The sequence below is a fragment of the Recurvomyces mirabilis genome, assembly GCF_035927965.1.
Source record: "Recurvomyces mirabilis strain CCFEE 5264 chromosome Unknown scaffold_14, whole genome shotgun sequence".
Classification (NCBI taxonomy): domain Eukaryota; kingdom Fungi; phylum Ascomycota; class Dothideomycetes; order Mycosphaerellales; family Teratosphaeriaceae; genus Recurvomyces; species Recurvomyces mirabilis.
Window position 1 is genome coordinate 205,190 of NW_027041948.1, and position 18,864 is coordinate 224,053.

General features: G+C 53.0%; 7 protein-coding genes across 7 annotated transcripts; 1 reads left to right on the plus strand and 6 right to left on the minus strand.

Moving 5' to 3' along the window:
• Nucleotides 1–634: 634 nt before the first annotated feature.
• PMT2 (Protein O-mannosyltransferase 2) lies at nucleotides 635–2,976 on the minus strand (the record flags this gene model as incomplete). The annotated part of the gene is made up of 3 exons (XM_064838414.1): nucleotides 635–1,278; nucleotides 1,330–2,773; nucleotides 2,833–2,976. 3 exons carry the CDS (start codon nucleotides 2,974–2,976, stop codon nucleotides 635–637), a joined length of 2,232 nt encoding a protein of 743 aa, XP_064693868.1.
• Nucleotides 2,977–3,734: 758 nt separating this feature from the next.
• LTS14_005717 (uncharacterized protein) lies at nucleotides 3,735–4,953 on the minus strand (the record flags this gene model as incomplete). The annotated part of the gene is given in 2 exon segments (XM_064838415.1): nucleotides 3,735–3,763; nucleotides 3,777–4,953. The coding sequence occupies 2 exon segments, from the start codon at nucleotides 4,951–4,953 to the stop codon at nucleotides 3,735–3,737; spliced, it is 1,206 nt and encodes a 401-aa protein (XP_064693869.1).
• A 2,949-nt stretch (nucleotides 4,954–7,902) lies between these two features.
• RPN8 (proteasome regulatory particle subunit) lies at nucleotides 7,903–9,131 on the minus strand (the record flags this gene model as incomplete). Its single annotated transcript, XM_064838416.1, has 3 exons — nucleotides 7,903–8,571; nucleotides 8,621–8,892; nucleotides 8,948–9,131. 3 exons carry the CDS (start codon nucleotides 9,129–9,131, stop codon nucleotides 7,903–7,905), a joined length of 1,125 nt encoding a protein of 374 aa, XP_064693870.1.
• Nucleotides 9,132–9,550: 419 nt separating this feature from the next.
• On the plus strand, nucleotides 9,551–10,279 carry LTS14_005719 (uncharacterized protein; the record flags this gene model as incomplete). The annotated part of the gene is made up of 1 exon (XM_064838417.1): nucleotides 9,551–10,279. The coding sequence occupies one exon, from the start codon at nucleotides 9,551–9,553 to the stop codon at nucleotides 10,277–10,279; it is 729 nt and encodes a 242-aa protein (XP_064693871.1).
• Nucleotides 10,280–11,827: 1,548 nt separating this feature from the next.
• LTS14_005720 (uncharacterized protein) lies at nucleotides 11,828–12,865 on the minus strand (the record flags this gene model as incomplete). The annotated part of the gene is made up of 1 exon (XM_064838418.1): nucleotides 11,828–12,865. The coding sequence occupies one exon, from the start codon at nucleotides 12,863–12,865 to the stop codon at nucleotides 11,828–11,830; it is 1,038 nt and encodes a 345-aa protein (XP_064693872.1).
• Nucleotides 12,866–13,890: 1,025 nt separating this feature from the next.
• On the minus strand, nucleotides 13,891–15,395 carry LEM3 (alkylphosphocholine resistance protein lem3; the record flags this gene model as incomplete). Its single annotated transcript, XM_064838419.1, has 4 exons — nucleotides 13,891–13,951; nucleotides 14,034–14,196; nucleotides 14,261–15,202; nucleotides 15,302–15,395. 4 exons carry the CDS (start codon nucleotides 15,393–15,395, stop codon nucleotides 13,891–13,893), a joined length of 1,260 nt encoding a protein of 419 aa, XP_064693873.1.
• Nucleotides 15,396–15,736: 341 nt separating this feature from the next.
• HGT3_1 (Ribulose bisphosphate carboxylase large chain) lies at nucleotides 15,737–17,508 on the minus strand (the record flags this gene model as incomplete). Its single annotated transcript, XM_064838420.1, has 2 exons — nucleotides 15,737–16,119; nucleotides 16,182–17,508. 2 exons carry the CDS (start codon nucleotides 17,506–17,508, stop codon nucleotides 15,737–15,739), a joined length of 1,710 nt encoding a protein of 569 aa, XP_064693874.1.
• Nucleotides 17,509–18,864: the final 1,356 nt, after the last annotated feature.

The window sequence follows — 18,864 nt, forward strand, 5'->3', positions numbered from 1 at the left end:
GTTGTGGTATTTGTGAGATCGTACTGTGAAGTCAGTAGTTGTTGTAGTAGGTAGCAGGTTGATGATGCGGTGTAGGCTGGTAGCTCGACTTGTAAGCCCGCAGGAGGACAGGCAGCGACTGCCCCGCGCCTCTTTGACTGACTAACAACTTAAGAAGCAGTCACGGGAACGCTAGTGCCCGATTGGGAGGCAGTGTCATTCACTAAACTCGTCGAGATATCGATCACATGCAAGATGATATTAGAAGAGTCACTGCGGTCACTGATTGCAGCCGTGGACTCGAGTGCAATGATGTGTGACACTGAGATGATTGCCTGCCCGAGACCACGTGTACAACCCAGGCTGCATAAGAATGATGTGGCGAACAAAGCCGCGACAAGGCTGACAAAGCTTATTCATGAACAGACTAATTGGCCAGATGAGCAGCAGCAGACCGTCGCCGTCGGTAAGCTGGAAGGTCTGCATGTCTAAACGACAGTAGAAGAGATCACTGGTATCTTTTATCCCCCCGCTGAACATGATCCCATAATGTTACAACTCGTGCTTCCCCTGCTCCCTACGCCTACTACGCCGCCCCATGCTTTGCCATGTTCCCACTGCACTCCTCCTCCATCATGAAACATCACTCTCCCCCTTAATCCGTCATCTTCCACGAGTCCAGCCACTTCAAGTGCTTCCACTGCGTATGCGACCCCTCCATCCCAAAGCATATCGCCCTAAACAACCAGAACAGATAAATCGTCCCCACATACAACACAGCCGCAGCCCCCCACCTCAGATTCTTCGGTGCGTCGCGGGTGTACCAATCAAAGCAGAAGCCGAAGCACAAGATGGCGAAGTACAGCGCCGGGTAGTAGTGGTGCACATAAGTCACACGAGCCATCGCGAGGAAGGGCAAGTAGTGCAAGAACCATCCGATGACGGGGTAGACGCCCGCGTAATGGAAGAACTCGATTTGCTCCCATGTGAGCTCGTCGAAGCCGCGTTGCCAGCGGATGGCGTACCAGGCGATCATGCCCACGAAGAAGACGAGGGAGGCCGTGGAGCCCCAGTAGACGAGGGGGTTGCCGAGGAGGAAGTACTTGATGATGTGGTCGTCCCAGCCACACATGCGGAGACCGACGTTCAGGAGTGGCCATTGCCAGGGCTTGGAGGCGAGGTCGTCTTGTTTGTCTGGGTCTGGGACGAGGGCGTTGTTGGAGGTCATCATGGCGACGTTGAGGTGGACGAAGTCGCGGAGGAAGGGGGATTTGTAAGAGCCTGGGTCGCCGGCGGGGACTGCAGAATTGTCAGTGTGTGCTCGGTACTTCGCGACATATCATGACTTACGCTTCTCGTTCCAGTGCGACTCGACGTTCCAGTGGGTGTATGGGTCGCGAGGATGATTCTCCTTGACACAGGAGGTCTCAATCTGCTTGAAACCCCATTGTGGCAAGTTCACGTTGCCAGCACGAAGCCAGCAGTTGAGATCGGCGTGCTTGAGACGGAAGGCCGTTGTCAGTGTGCGGACTTTCGAGTAGTCACTTGATGCGGCATCATCAACAACCTCAACAATCCAGTGGTCCTTGGTGTCACCAACTGTGGTGTTGCCGTAGCATGATACCTCGTAGTCGGCCTTGGTCACCGGCGCAGCGACTTGGTGAGAATGCAGGTTGCGGCCGGTCTGTGCGTGGATGAGGCGAATGGTGTCCTTGTCACCAACAAACTTGAGGTCTGCGCTCTCGTCGAACTCGGGCTCATGTCGGTTCGGGTAGAAGAACCAGTCATTGTTCGCATCTTTGTGGTGATAGCAGGTGATTTGCTGTTGGCCAGAGCCCTCGGGATACGTCTGGACGTGTGAGTGCAGGAGTCCACCTCCGTAACCCATGTTCTTCAGTGTGGCGCGCGAGCCGAATGCGACCTCAAGAGGACTGTCCTTGCCGACTTCTGTACCCCTGAGGTTGGCCTGAAAGAGAGATGACATCTGCGCGTCGCCAGGGCCGCTGTTCTCCAGTATGAGGAAGTGTAGGTAAAAGTTGAACATGTAAACCACAAGCGGGATTAAAATCAGACCCACGACTCGGAAGCCGAGATGCGCGGCCAGAGTGACCTTTGGCATCTTGAGATCGCCGAACATGTTCCACAGCGTCTCAATCGTGTAGAGTCCAACTAGTGCAGTACCGAACATACCCACCCATTTAACACTGCATACACATCCGATCGAGACACCACTCAGCATCAGCCAGAGTGCCCACTCCGGTCCAAAAGGATCATGTCGCTGGTTGTGGAACTTCGCCCATGTGAACACTGTGGTGAAGGTGAAGAACAAAAGCATACTGTCCAGCAAAATGAATCGGCTGATAGTCGTATAGCTGTTCTCACACAACACCATAAGTGTAACCAACCAGACCGTACTCCTCTTAAACTTCAACTCCCTCGCCGTCAAATAAGCCAGGGGCACACACAGCGCACCAAAAGCCGAGTTGAAAAGTCGCATGAAGGTGTAGTTGACCTCATCAGGATAGACCTCGCCGGACTTGAACTCGAAGGAGCCATTGTAGCCTGCCAGGTAGCCCGACAGACCCACCAGCATCTTACCAAGAGGCGGGTGGACATCGAAGTAGAATTCGCGTTTGAGGTAGTGGGAGCCGAATTTGCCGAAATGGGCTTCGTCCCAGGTTACGATGTTGGAGATGCCGATCTTCCACATACGGGTGAAGAAGGCGGCCGCTGTGAAGATGAGGATGGCGATGAGGGGTTCGTATATGTCGAGGGTTTGGAGGAAGGAGGTGGCCTGGCCATAACATATCAGTATACTCTCATTTCCAACGCCCAATGCGTGCTGTGGTATACCTTCTCCTTGGTCTTCTCATCGATCTTGTCATCCAACTCCTTGGGGATATAATTCCCGTTAGGTTGGCCAGAAACATTCCGTCTCCTCACATCACCCTGTTGCGCACCTGTCGCCGAAGCTCTCCCATCGTCTTGGACCGCCATTCTGATGCCTCAGTACAAACAGTATTGTGCTTGCGCGTAGGCGTGAGAAAACGAAGATTGTCCACAGCGCCGCAAGGCCACCAGCTTCAATCCCTTCTGCGTCGTACAACACGTCAATGCTTTCCCGTGTCTGTCACGTCCCAGCCCCAGCGCTTCTAAGGTAAGCGCGGGCAACGGTGTTAAATTATTTTTGAAGGAGTGTTGTGAAAGAACAGGTATAACACAAGGACACGAAAGGGAAGAAGGTCGTTAAAACCTCCTTGATGGATGAGGCTGTTGCTGTTCCTAAGCTGAACGGCCTAGCGCCGATATAATTCGTTGTCGGAAAGGGAGCTGCAGGGTCTCTATTTTGGGCTTAGCGGAGTAGAGACAAGGTGGCATCTACGAGCAGCATTCACTTCACTACCAGCCCGTGCGCGAGACATTGGGAGAGGAGCATGTGAGCAGGTATTATCAATTAGGTACAAGAACGAGAAGTCTGGTTCTCGAGCTACGAACGAAGGTCGTGCAGTCTACAGAGTTGGGTATCATAAGCCACAGCATCGTGACAGCATCAATCGTAATCCCACAGCGCCTGCGTGTAAAGCGCATCCGAAGCCTTAAAAGGCGATCATCCAATCTCATCCAAGTCGTGCAGAAAGCGCATCCGGTGCGCTGATGTTCATCCATAACGCCTTGCCGTGTCTCATAACATTGTAATTCCTTCTATTGCCGAAAGTAGCGAATCTAAGTCTCCATCGCATCGACAGAAGCACCTCTTACTCCTTCAATCCCCGCGAAGTGCTTACTGTCAAACCAACCCACATTGTTGAATGCTTCCCACAGCCGACTCGACTTGTTGACATCGATGTTGGTGACGTTTTGTGCTGCGGTCTTGGTGAACGTCTTCCCCTCGCTCAAGAACTGCACCTTCGCCACGAAAAATCGTCGCTTGGTTGCGAGGTACTGCACAGGCTTGAGACGTAGTGTCCGACAGACATCGTATTCGCGGCCATGCAGCTCTTCAACGTCAATTTGATCATCGATGTCAAGAGGCCCACCACTCGACCAATGGGCAGTGAGTGACTTCAATTGCGCGTCAGTGGTTGAAGGGGCGTAATCGGGTAGATCGCGCCACTTGAAGTCGTCCTCCTTCGATGGTGTGTGCTTCGACGGCGCTGAGCGCTTGTGTTTCTTGTCCGGGAAAGCATTGTCGAGGAAGTCGGTTTGTGATTGTGACTTTGGTGTTCGAGATCGTCTCGATGAAGCCGGTCTTGTCTTGGACGCATGCTCAGGAGTGTCCGGCCGCCCAGGCGATGCGGTCGTCACCCGCGGCAGTGCTGGCTCGGAGGATTGATGGCGATCTGGTATCGATCTTCGTGTGATTGTCGTCTTCGTCACTCGTGACGGCCGGTCGACACGATGAAGCGTCTTATCGAAAGTGTCGAGTCGACTCAACGCTCTCCGTGTCTCTGGGTCTCGAGTGAGGATGTTCTTCGATCTTGTTCCCTCGAGCCCCGGCATCTTTCTCGTTGCGTCTCGTATCCGCTCAACCTGCGCCATGCAGCCTTGGAAGTAATTGTAAGCAGCCAAGGGCTTGTTCTCGAGCACGATTTGCGTGCCCGGCACTCTGACGGTCTTGGACGGCTCTGACGTGCTATGTCGCCGTAGTGTGGCCTCCGATGTGCTTGGTCGTGCAGACTCCGACTGTTGGCTGTCGAAGAGAGGCTGGTCTGCTTCGTCTCTTTCGGTGTCTGGGAACAAGGGCTCGTCGACAGATGGTTGTGGTGCTAGAACGAAATTAGGCGACGCTGGCGGCGAGAGGGTGTTAGGCAGCAGTGTCGAGGGGTCGAAGGGCTTGTCGTGTGAGAAGCTATGGTGTAGATGTTCTTGTGGTGTGTGTAGTTGGCCTGCTCCGATAGTTGCTCTGCCTGAGGTTTCTTTCGACGAAGCCATATCATGCGACGATGAATCGTGCAACGCTGACGTGTCTGACATTATAGCAATGATGAGCGGCAATGTTCGGAAAGGCCGTGTCAACGGTGGCGAACCCAGTGTTCTTATAGTCGCGGTCCTGTATGCCTAGTCGGATAAACGTCCGCTAAGTCCGTGCTCCTGCGATGTTCGAATGGCTTCCTCTGACGATGTTGGCTCAGATTCCGGAGTTGAGTAATCGATTGTATTTATACCTAAGCACGGTGTGAGTGAGTCCGATAAGGGCGTGACGGGATGTGAATCAACCACGGCGCAATTGGTGCGGCGACCACGAATGGTAATGTCAATTTACGAGTTAGGCAGCCAGTGGATGACTGTGAAGACAACAACGACTTAGCCTTCAAGCGTCGCGGGCGATGGAATACAACGGAAGAGCTCGCTCTTTACTAGGCCACAAACACACAGTGTCGCAAGGAGTGCCGCATGACACAGGCAGATACGCAGTCAGGCTGCGACATGCGCCAGGCGACTGCTGACAGATTGAGTCCGCCCTTGCCATTGCGTGCGATCGGGCCCGAGAGGCGACCCATGAATCGGGCGCAGACATCATGACAGATGCGATTGGTCGAGACCAGCCAGTGTTTGCGTGCGAGAAGGACGTGTAAGCCGCGGTTCCAGGACGTCGCATCCATTGGCTTGGGCGACTCAGTAGTGACTCATGCGTGTGAGAGACGAAGTGCGTGGGAGATGCGAAAGCTTGCCATCGGGTCATTGGACTTCCGTCCGCGCCGCTTTCATCAATGCTTGGCGCTCTCTTCGCCACACCTCGCGATCGGTCATCTACGACATTCTCTCTCTATCTTTGTAGAGTTCATCGCAATGCCAGCTCGATGAGGCATGCGAGGCCGAATACCGTCCTTGCGCGACGAGACAGAGTTCGCAAACGCCCCTCTGTTTAGAAAGGCTCGTCCAATGCCTGCCACGTCACGCCTTTGTTGTTCTTCCAAGATTCTGCGCCACATCGCCACACAAGACCGCGTCTAATAGGTCATCTGCTTTGTTCGTCCAAAGGTTAGACGTGACTTGTTGGATTGCGAGGCACACCTTTCGGCGGAGTAACGGATGCCCACGCTGCGTGGGACGCGATGCATGCCCTGAAAGACCGTTTCTAAGCGATCGCATTGATGCTGCGCCCGCAGCTCGCAAGCTCTGTGTCCGTCGGCTGTCAATGGCTGTCCGGACGATTACATATCGACTCGGAACGACCTTGACCCTATTCCGGTGATGCTGCACATTGCCATAGTATTGCATGTCGCCATGTGGAATCGCGAAGGCTGAAAACAATCATCTGTGCTAGGCGTCCAATAGCTGTGCAACCACTATACACCGATCCAGCAATCATCTGGTCCCTTCAGGCAAACTTGCATGTGAAGATTGTCTCAGGCCGAGAATTGGTGTGGGCGGCTGGACACCAGCCAAAGCAGCTCGAGCTACAGCTGAGCTGGTCATTAGGGCGACCTCATCTGATACGAGCTGAACGAGCTTCCTGTCACAACCACACATTGCCTTGCATGCCCTGCTTGCCGCCGTTGCAGGATCGTGGGATGTCGTTGCGATTGGTTCAGCCGTGATCCTGCATGTGCCATTGACTCTAGCCACAGCTGCGGGGAGTTATCTATGGTTATCGCGGCGCCGAAGCAGGGTCCTTCTCGTCCAGATGTGCACTGTTGACTTCACGTGTTGTATAGTTGAGAGGCAGAAATCGTATATCGTGTACATTATTGGACATTCAGCAGGATCCAACGCTCGCCAGTCCAGAGCTGATAGCGAGGTATTCGAGCGGAATTTCAGTCCTGGTTGGCGATCTCTCAGCTTGTGAGAGAATAGTAGGTAGCACTCGGTTCGTCAAATCCAATACTGAGCATCAGTCTTGCAAAGAACTTGTATCCTGCAAAAATTTGGGCTGAGATCGTTACTACAGATATGAGTTCACAGGTGAAGTCTAGATAGCAAGCTGGCCGTTGCTCTATCCTCAACGTCACTTCATATGTCCTGCATATACACCGAAGTGATGAGGTGCAGACGCAACACTGCTTGATGATGCCGAATGCCAAATAGAGAAGCATCATGTCCACGGCGGGACTGAACACGCAGAGCCTACCGTCGCCACGCCACTTCGTCACTGCACTCATATCTGGGCTGCGCAACCCAAATGAGACCGAAAGCGCAAACCTAGACAACTCGAAGCAGTCCCTTCTGACCCTTCACGTCCTCTTCCAGAACGAGCTGCTTCCAGCGCTAGACCTCCTCGATCGAGGTCTAGTCACTCGGTTGCGATGCCCTGCTCCAGATCACCACAACGAGGGAAATGATGCACCAGCTCTTCCATCTGGGACACCACCCTGCACATACTACGTCCGCTCTGGCCAGGCACAAGCTTCCCGCAACAGCAACTCTCGCTCCCGAAATGCTGCGTACGAGCATACAACCTACTACGAAGTCCACCTGAACGCCTGGAGCTGCTCCTGTCCAGCCTTTGCTTTCTCAGCATTTCCTGCCTCGATGCCGGAGAGCCAGGCACTGTCGTCACAACAGCGCGATCGAAGTTCAACCACAGCAGACTGGTCATTCGGTGGTCTCCTCACACTTGGCGTAGACATGCCAATATGCAAGCATCTCCTCGCCTGCGTACTGGTTGAGCACAGTAGCATGTTTTCTCACATGGTTGAGGAACGCGATGTGTCACTGGAGGAGATGGCGGGCTGGGCAGCTGGATGGGGTGATTGATGGGAGCAACGTTGCCCGGCTTGTAGACATCTTACAGCGCTACCGGCGCCATCGCTACTATAATTGTACATACTCGACGCAAAGCTATGCAACCTAGTGTATCCGCTTTTGGTGGACGTTTGCTTGCTTGTGTGGAGCAGCGGTTCAGCAGGCGACCCTGTGGCGCCATGTATGCATGTATCTATGCTCGTGCTTCGCTTCCTCTCACTAAGACTTCCATACCCATCAGCTCTTCTTCTTCCCACCCTTGTCATCCTTCTTCGGCTCCGCCTCCTTGCCCTCCTTGGCCTCCTTATCATTCTTCTCCGATGTCCCATTCCACATAAGCTTCTCCTCCTTCTTGAGCTCCTCGCTTTTCTCCGCCTCATCTTTCTTCGCATCCTCATCCTCTTGTGTCCGCTTATTCTGAATCTTGTTCTCGATGAGGTCGTGAAAAGCGGTGATTGCTCTTATTAAGCTCGAAAGGTAGATGGACATGAGTTGATCGTTTGTCTTGGTTGACATCGCTTTGGCGAGCTGCGTATTCTCTGATGAGCCGCCGCTTACGCCTACGCTGCCATTGACTTGGCCGTTTATGGTTGGAAGGTCTTTGCTAGAGGCTTTGGGTGTGCTAAGGTTGGGTAGGAGGTTGAAGACGTCTTGGAGGTTGCCGAGGATTGCGTGATTGACAGGGAGGTCGCCGTCGAGCACCTTTTGAAGGTACCGCCCGATATCCTGTAATCGGAGATGTAGACCTTGCAGTGATTGTAGTTGGGAGGTTATGCGGGTGGAAAGAGTGCCGACTGCAACATCGCGAATGTCTCGTAGCAGGTGCTCAACTCCGATCTCTTCTGCTTCTTCTGCTTCGATAGTGCTGGGCGTGTGTACGAAGGTCTTCGATGTGGTTGTGCCGTCCTAGATGTCGTTAGCTCGTATTTCATCCTGCGCTACAACCAGTACTCACATCCTTGATCTCCTCCACCGCAAAGTACGCATCCGTTGGTACGCCCACATCCTTCGGCTGCACATCGATAATGACGAGCAGAGGATTTGGGGTATAACGCTTGAACAACTCGTTGATCTCCAGATCACTCGCTCTTAGCTTTGGTCCAGAGTGATACCACCCTATCAGCTTTTCCCGTGCGTTGACCTTTTTGAACATGTCGTTCATGCTCTCGACGTAGTTGTGGTCTAGAAACCATACTGATGGGTCCTTCTCGTCCTCCTCGAACGGTACTGTAATCCAACATCAGCTTCATTCCTCGTCATACATTCTCGAAATTGTGCCCACCTGCGAAGCTGTTCGACACCCGCACATTGATCCCATCATTCTGCCCCAACACCACACCCACTACTCGCTTCCTCGTGCCTTTCGCTGATCGTCCATAATGGTCGGCGGCGCTGAGTAACACTAACGGGGCAACAGACACTGTTCGATTGACCAGACTGAGAGTCTCTGCGGTGGTCGCAGGCATCTTTGCAGTATGAAGGTGTTGATTTGTGGTCCTTCGAAGGATAGATGGTGATGTACTTTGCTCGTGTGATGCTTGACTTAACTGCTTGTGAAGCTGTGAGGCTCCGGCGAACACGCGCGCCGAATCTTAAAGGGCTCGGTCGATCAGCCGAAAGCCACATGTGGCGCCGAGATCTGATATGAGGCGTCAAACTTCAACTCTCACTCCTTTTCCGACCACAAATATTCATGCTCCCGCGCCATTGAACGAAACCACAGAGATGGAAGGAGATAGTCATACAATGAATGCGGGTCTTGGTATTTGTGGCTGCAACTTGGTACTAAGCTTGCAGCATTACACGAGGTTTTTCGTGCATTCTTGGTCCTGTACAATATCATAAAATCAACAGAACTTTCCTTGTCTTAGGATATCACAGCAAGATGACAGCATCATCGTCATCAGTAGAGACTGAGATCGGAGCCCGTCAATCTACCAGCATCGAAGTCGATCCACCTTCGACCCCGAGGCGCGACTTCGAAAGCTCACAGCTCTATTGCGGCATATACGACTATGTAAAGCAGTACATGTCACGATACGATTGCTCTCATGACTTCAATCACGTACTACGAGTTCTGGCCACAGCCAAGCATATTCTGGCCAAGGAGTCTGCTGCCAACCCATCCACGACATATAACAGCAAGGCCATCATACTGGCAGCCTTACTCCACGATGTAGGCGACAGAAAGTACATTCAGCCTGGCGAAAACGCAGAACAGCTCATCTCAGACGTCCTTACAAAGAACGGCTGCCCCCCAAAGTTTTCAGCCAAGGTAGCGTTGATAGTCGAACACGTCTCCTACTCAAGCGAGATCAAGCGGCCGAGTCTGGTCAAAGCCATTGTGTCAGCGCATCCTGAGCTCGCTGTTGTCCAGGATGCTGATCGGCTTGATTCTATTGGTGCTCTGGGTATTGGTAGAGTGTTCGCATTTGGGGCCGTGAAGGCGCCCGACAGAGGATTGCAGGGTAGCATCGACCACTTTGATGAGAAGTTGTTGAAGGTCGAAAGTATGATGAAGACGGAGACCGGCAGGGTTATGGCGAAGGAGAGAACAGAGAGGCTGAGAGTGTTCAAGGAGTGGTGGGAGGAGGAGCAGAAACAGGAATCGTGATGTCCTCTTGTCCCGTGCAATGCAAAAGTCTGTGCAAATCATGGACTCCTGGAATCACACCTACCCTCGACCATCATTTCCCCAGTGCTGCGGACTCTTGACGTCCACTTGATATGCCATCATAGCAGGACCTTCCGTCGCCTACAGAACCTTCCTCGCTGCGATGACTACGATCGCGACCATATTGGCTTCACCTCGGACGACTTGCAGTGTTTACTGCGGCAGTGCGCGCATTATACATAGCTTGCGCCAGCTCTGCCTAGTCTTGTGCTTCCCACTTCATCGCCGAAATGTCCCTTGGCGGATACGCCACAGTGATCGAGCTAACATTGACGAGCTTCATCGACTTTACGCAACTGACCACGCTGTGCTTGAACGATTGCGAAAATTGCCAGCGCCTGCTCGACCATATCGCTGCATATTTTCGATCTGGAAAGGTCATGCGGCTTCGTGGCATCCGACTGTCGTACGTTATGTCCATTGAGCTACTGGCAGTAAGCAGATTTTGAACAGCTTCCGCGGGCTGAAATACCTGCAGATTGACGCAGAAGAAACAACCGGCCCTTAAGCCTCGACTGGCTTGAAAACCATGCGGCAACGCTAGAGCGCTTGCAATTGAGTTTTAATGATCCATACAATGGATCTCAGCATTACTACAACGTGGACCAAATACATAAAGTGATCGAAGACTGCCCAAAGCTGGAGCAACTTACAATCGAGCTTCCGGGAATGAGCCTTGGTGTACCTCAAGATGGCCAGACGCTTGCAGATTGCGCAGACAATGAACTTTATATGGTGAGTGGGAATCCACCGCGGGATAGGAGCGCAGGGACTGAAATTGTGTAGCGTGTTTTCAGAGATGCAGGACATTTGCAGTACTTACGGATCCTCAACTGGCCAGTATTAGCCGGCCAGAGGGGTCTCTGTACTTGTAACGCAGCATTGCAAGCATTATACTGCGAAAGGATTGATCGTTTGGCCGATGGTCTAATGCAAGCCTTGCTGAGCGACGAGACCACACCACTAAACCGGCTACGACTTTTGTGCATTGGAGTTCCCGACCCAACATCTTACGATCATATTCTTGATCGCGATGCGGAAAATACTCCCTGCATCAACATGCGTCCGCGGTGCTACGTGCCGGGTCGTACTGCTGATGGTAGCGGGATGGTGGTCAGTCGAATCGATCTACGTGCTGTAAGGTACTTGCACCCAACCTACGACATGTTCACAAGCAACCGAAAGGGGATCGACTGTGGACTGGGTTTGCGAGACATATACGACATCTGAGCTGACCGCCAGGTTGTTGCAGACAGGTGCGGTATGGTGGCCACAATCAAAGGAGTACACGAAGTGGCAGTGATGCAAGCTGTAAGATATATACAAGAAGAGGAGTATACACACCCAAGGAAGCGAGCACTACTCACAAAGAAGCCGATCCAATGCATCAAGCATCATCCAATCTGTACCATATCCAAGGCCGTCTCTTGTCATGCGATGCGATAATCGTGAACGCAGCGAACCACACCCATGAAACTCCAGTAATTTCTACTGTCCCTGCCTATACTGCTGCCACATCGTCCCAATCCTCGCCAACTGTCCCGCCGTAAACCGCGCATAACAAGCATCAACAGAATAATCCATATAATTCCTAATCGGATCACCCCCAGAAACACCGGGACACGAGTTCTTCCACGGACTCTCCGGGCACCCATTCGTCGACACGCTCTCAAAAGGCGTATCGGCGATGAAATCGCCATTACCCGAGCAAGCGTAGCCTTCGAACGTGTGGAGCAGACCGAGCCAGTGGCCTGTTTCGTGGACGGCCGTCATGCCTTGGTTGTAGCCGTACATGGTGCTGCCGGGCATGGTGTAGGCGTTGCAATTACAGCCGTCCTCGAAGTATTCGCTCGGGGCTGATCCAGGGGGCACGTTGGACGGGAGGGTGCAGGTCCCGAGCATACCGCCATCGAGGTCGGTGTGGAAGTAGAGGTTCAGTGCGCTGTAGCTTCCTTGACGGAGTGACTGCTTCAAAGCATCCATGTCGGCCCCGGCGACGACGGCCCAGGCGTCGTTGGCGGTGAAGGTTGTGCCTTGGAGGGAGAAGGAGATGCCGTATTTATTGTAGACGGTGTTCAAGGCAGCCGCTTGGTCGTTGGCCATCTGTTGCGTGATAACGCCTGCTTCGGCTTGCGTAGTAATGACGTGAATGAACAAGGGGATATCCTGAATCGCGGGCTCGACAGTCTGACGTTCAACCAGCGACCTCGCAGCACGGGAACCTTGGCTACTTTTCTTGTGAGCGGAGTGAAGACGCTGGACCGTCTTTTGGAAATGGTCAGAGGCCTTGCCGTGAGTGACATCGCAATCGAAATGCTTGATCGATTTATTCGTGCCCTGCTCCTTGAAATACGTCCCGTCGCTCCAGCCAGCGAAATGCTTCATCATTCTGCCCGCCTGCTTGTCGAAATAATGCGTCGCATTGCCAAAAGGTGCCGTCGCATCTCTAGGCGGCATCTCCATCGTACTCCCAACACCCATCATACCCACCAAAGCGATCAAAGTCGCCGCCACAAACTTCTTCATCCTGACCTGACCTGACCTGACCTGACCTGACGGGAGAGAGCACAGAGCAGCCTTGGCTTTGTCTCAGAATACGAGCCCGTTTCACCTTTGAGAAAAAGTGCCGGTCCCGAGGAATGAATGTTTACCACGCGAGTGTGACACTTCAGGAATGCCGGGGTATCTTCTGAGGCAAAGTTATGTATGGAGTGAAAGGATTGTGCAGAAAGGAAGATCCAGAGTGATGGGTCCTATCGCTAATATACTGTTTGTGATGCGTTGCTTAGCGATATGTATCAGTATGTGTTGTGTTGTGTTGTGTATGATTCGGCAAGAAGAGGTCCAGCGAGTAAAACACCTCAGGTCTTGGCAACGTGCCCCCAGGCACCGCTATATACGCCATTCACTACCTCTCCGCCACACTCCAATTGTCCCAGCATCGACTTGTTGTTCTCGGCTCCGTTTGCGGCTCAACAGCTTCGAGCCTACTCAGTTGGACAACAGTAGGCGAAGCGGATATGGCGAATCAACAAAGAAAGCGTTGTCCAGCGGTTCACGCGTGTGGACAGGTATCCCTGGTGTGTGAAGTCATGGGTCTAGATCTCCTGCGGTTTCTAGGTCTAGGTCGTGAACAAGGAGGAGGTGGATGCGTGGTCAATGGAGGACAGTGGTGTGATGGTCGCTGCTTGGGGATGTTGCATCTAGAACATCAGTATGACAATGTTATGCTTTGTGAAACAAAGGCGAAGGTTCGAAATCCGTTGGCAAAGGTAGCAGATAGGAGATAGATAGCTGCAAGAGCGCGAAGTCAAGAAGAACGCGTTGAAATCGACGTGAGAATGGATTCCAGCAATCAGTCTTTGACGCAATATACTTACGTAATCGCCATGACGTGAATTCACCCAGCTAGCTCAATGGACACCCTGAACGCCAAACCCAGACACCAGAGATCATCAATGTCAAAAGTCGTCCCAACTACGCAGCCTCGTTAGTCCTCGGCGCGCGCCCGGTAGCAGTTGCCGTAGTAGCAGGCTGCTCGGTGTTCCAGCTCAAATAAGAGTGATCGCCGAGTTTCCTGCATTGTCCCTCGAAGTCAGCCACACCCGTAGTCTTTATCCACTCACTCACTACCGTCACACCACAAAACACCATCGTACGGCACGCGGAGCCGGATGCGAAAGGGGTAACGTACCTTGGCCTGATCAGTTGTGCAGCAGTAAACAGTCCTCCGAGTAGCATGCATAGCCCTCCGACGACGATGTAGGCGATGCCAAGGAAGGGGTTACGGCCACCCATTACTGTTCTCGTGGAGATGAGGATGGATTTCGTGCCGCTGTAGAGGGTCACTGGGAAGACTAAAAGAGGTGGTGGGATCAGTAACGTTAGTCTTTCGATCAGGTCAATGATTTCATAACTCACAATCGTAGATATCGACCTGATATCTCCCCGCAGCCATAGCATCATTGTCATTCCTCCGGACGAGTTTACTAAACGTCGGCAGTCCCGCCGTGCGCATCCAAGTCTGAAACCCATCGTCTGTATGCAAAGATGGGAAGCCGAAATCAGCCGTGTCGTTGTATTCGGGGTAGACCTGTCTCCAGTTTGGTGGAGGCAGGACGTCGCCATAGTTGTACTTGGTCTGCTTATACAGGGCCGCGTCACTGGACCATGCGGTGTCGTTTGTGGTCATGGCGTACGTACTGTTCTCCGCGCCATTGTCTGTGCCGAGTAAGATTGGGCTGGAGATGGTGTCGTTGAAGCGGGAGTTGGCGATGAGACCGCAGGGGTAGTAGGGTTTCCAGTTCCCATCGGGTGCGACTTCGCCTTGTAGGGGAGAGCAATCACTACCATTGATGTCTTTCGCCGAGCGTGCCGTGCCGGAGAGTTGATCTTGGTCAAAGGACTTCACGTATCGTCTGTGGTTCTGGTAGAAGTTGGTCAATTGATAGTACATCAGCACGGGCGATGTGAGCTTGTCCGGGATATAGAATTGCACGTGGCAGTACGTGGTGTTCGGGAGTTCCCTCTGGCCGCCGAAAGTGTCCGCGGTGTCCGTCTTGGTGTAGCACCAGGTCGGCCTCTGCGCATCCGTGGTGGTGTTCTTGAAGTACGTGGTGACTTTGCTGGATGGGATGATGGCATTGTCGGTATTCGGTGGTCGCGTTGTCCCATCTTGACATAGCGGCGCTGATCCACAGGCCGAGTAGTCGATGCTGATTTCTTGGACCTGCGAGCTGGCCCATAGTAACAGTCCTCCGATAGGCGCAAATATAATTCCCACAGCGAAGAACAGCGGCAGGACAGTCTTTGGGGTGAGGATGGGCTGCCACGCCTTTAATCGTTGCTGTCGAAAGGCGGTATCTTTCCAATGCAAGCATCGTGTCAGCCATCTTATCATACCCGGGCCTTCAGGCCAGCGTGGTTTGGGCTGCTTGGCCATGATCATGGTATATCACTCACTTGGAGGTCTGCGACTCTTCTGCTTCTTGTCCTGCTCTGGCTGCTCTTCCTCTCGTAGACTACCATTGTCCGTCTGCTCCATCGTTCGTGACATATTGGCTATTGGCGACGATGCAGGCGCATGTCATAGAGCAAGTCAGCAAGTGCAGCCGTCGTCAACCGCCGTACCATAACGTTCGTCAGCATCGCGCCGCAGCGGATGAGGCTGCATAATTTCAGGGTCTGGTCTGAGCTCTTGTACGTGCATGTGCATAATCTACACTGCAGACACTGGCAATCATTATGTTCGTATAGACATCCGATACCATATGGTTCTATGGGTATATGGCACAACGCCTGTGCAGGTTTCCACAGATAGCCATACCACATCACCTCTATCACACGCCTCTACAGAACGAGAACGCTTCACACATGCTCAAAAGGAATTTACAACAACTACTCCTCATCCTGCCCAACCCGCTTATACTTCCCACTCCCATTCGCCCCCTCCTCCCCCTTCGTCCTCTTAACCATATTACTGATCCACCCCGCCACGCCCTCCCCTTCCCCACCATTGGCATCTTTGCCATTGATCAAGGGCTTCCCATCCTGGATCTCCACATTCGGAGGCTGGACTTCTAACGCATCCATATCATCCGGTACAGCCGGCTCATCTCCATCTCCGAGACGGAAAGACGGGACAGGTGAGCGGTGGCCGGAGAACAGGGATTCGACTTCCGCCAGTGTCTCCGGGGTGGGTGCGATGGTTGTGGCGTCGCCGAAGAGGGAGTTCATGTCTTCGAGGCGAACGTTGGCTGTCTCGGGGTAGATGAAGTAGACTATGCCTCTCGTTAGCTGCAGATCTATGCCTACCATTCATGTGCAGGAGAGTGAGACTTACCGACAACGAAACTCACAGCGCAAAAGAAAGCATGAAGTAAGTACAACCTCCACCCAATCAAGCCCTGCAATATCGGGGTCATCTCACCCACCAGCCAATTGAACGCCCAATTCGCCGCCGTCGACAAACTCGCACCCTTTGCTCGGATACTCAAAGGCAAGATCTCCGGAGGGTACAGCCAAGGAATCGGACCCCATGAGTACCCGAATGCTGCATTGTAGATAATCACGAAGACAACGACCAATGTAGGTGTCGCAGCGATATTGATATTGATGAAGTAAGCGATAGCCGAAAGTGAAATGACCATAGCCACGGCGCCGGAAAGCAGGATAAAGCGTCGTCCCAGTCTGTCCACGAGATACCATGGCGGTACAGTTGAAGCGAGGTAAGTAATCCCGTTGATGCCAGTCATGAGAATCGCATCTCTTCCAGTCCAGCCGGCTTGCTCAAACACCAGAGGAGCATAGTAGGATATCACATTGATCCCGTTCAGCTGCGCCAGCGACTGAGCCGACATGGCAATAAACACCCGCTTATAGTACCGCCTGAACATATCGACATAAGACCTCTCCCCCTCCTGCCGCTGCAGCAGAACATTCATCTTAATCTCCCGATACTCATCCCTCGCCTTGGGATTATGAATATCCCCCTTCCCGTACAAATTCGCAATCACCACGATCCCCTCCTCATCATGATCATTATCCAGCAACCAGCGCGGACTCTCCACGATCAAAAACGAGCCCACGGCCAACAACGTCCCGATGAACACCTGCATGAGCAACGGGATGCGCCACGCCCAATCGCTCTCGATATAACTGCAGAAATAATCCACCCACACCGAACTCATGTACCCGAAAATATTCCCCGAGAACTCAATACACGCCAACTTGCCCCGGTTATGCGGCGGCGAAATCTCGCTCTGATACACCGGCACGATCGTCGACAACGCCCCGACCCCAAGTCCAGCCACGATCCTCCCCAACAACATCATCGGCATCCCGGTAGCAAAACTCTGACACGCACCCCCAATGACGAAAATTATCGCCCCGTACAAAATCGTCTTCCGCCTCCCAATCACATCCCCGATCCTGCCCACCGTGATGGAAGAAATGAAAGCTCCGACCTCCAAGATAGCGACCATAGTCCCTATCTCCGCCCGACTGGGCTGGTGGAAGTAGTCTTTGAAATACGGGCCGGTGATGACGCCGGACATGACGCCTTGGTCGTAGCCGAAGAGGAAGACGCCGAGGGAGACGAAGATGCTGAGGAAGTAGAGGAGTTTTTTGCCGTGCAGGCCGTGCATGCGGGCGTGGGAGTCCGAGGGCATGATGAGGGTTGCTAGGAGTTTTTCGGCGAGGGGGAGGGATTTGGGGGGTGGGGAGGGGATGCGGATGTCTTCTTTGCGTTTTGGGGCGGCGGCTCCGCGGAGGCTGTGAGGGTGGTGGTGTTGTTTCTCGTCGTTGTCGTCGTGGTAAGGGTGTCGGCCGTTGGAGGCGGAGGCGTAGCGGACTCGTTTCTGTTTGCTTCTTCCTCTCTTACTACTACTGCTCTTACTCTTCCCTTGTGCTTCGGACTCCTCTCCACTAAGTCGACGCAGTCGAATAGCAAGCGGGTCCTCCTCCTCCGCAAGCTGATCAACTAAATCTCCCGTGTCACTCCAGAGCGAGAACTCGGAACCTCCTTCCTCTTCTTCACCTTCCTCCTCTTCACCCACGTGGTCGAAAGACCCGGAATCCCTCCCCGTCAATCGTCTCCGGTCCTCGTCCTTCTCGTCGTCGTCGTCGTCGTAGCTGTCCTCGCTCCTGCGGTTCCGTCGGGAGGAATTGAAAGTATGCAATGGGATATGTGCGGCTTTCCTCGTACTGCTACTACTGGCTATATTGTTGCTGCCAGGGAGATGTTTACCAAAGGGACCAATTTTGCCGGTATTGCGGGTGTCAGAGCAGAGAGGACTGGCCTGTGGGAAGGACAGCCCCGGTGCTCTGGTAGCGAGAAAATAATGGGTAAGTGGAAGAGAGGGTTACTAAAAGTAGTGGAGCGGTGGAATGTGGGCGGCGTGCAGCAATGCGTGCTTCTGGGTTCCTTCCGTCTGAACTTCGGGGGGACAGCTGACGAGAGAGAGTGCACGTGAACGAAGCGAGCACGGTGTAGCGAGTTACAGTACTTCTAGCCTGGACAAGGGCAGCAGCTGTTTGTTGACTAGCGTTGGGAAGGGACTGGAGCTTGCGCGATACGAATGATAAAAGTAAATAATAACAATAGCTATGGAAGACAGAAACAGGCTGTCGGACGTGTCGGATTCGGGGGTTGGTCTGCCTCTCAGGGATCACGATAACAGGAAGTCAATTCCAAAAACGTGGGATGCTAGAGTTTCTTTGTCTTTTGACATATCATTACTTATTGACGTCTTGCTGCAACGAGTCTTCTGCTCTCACTCCACGACACGGTATCCGAATTCAATAATGGTTCAACATGCAATATTCAACGTCGATCGTTCTTCAACATGCAAGTACTGTACCTCCACGCCTCACCGCTGCCAATCTGACCTCCCGCTGCATATTTCCGGCTAAAAAGCCTGATAGACGCCAGAGCCGCATCGCAGTAAGTACAACATGTACAGCGAGATACCATACCGGTAATGTAGAACAGAGACCTTCGGGTATCGTGAGTATATAGATGTCCC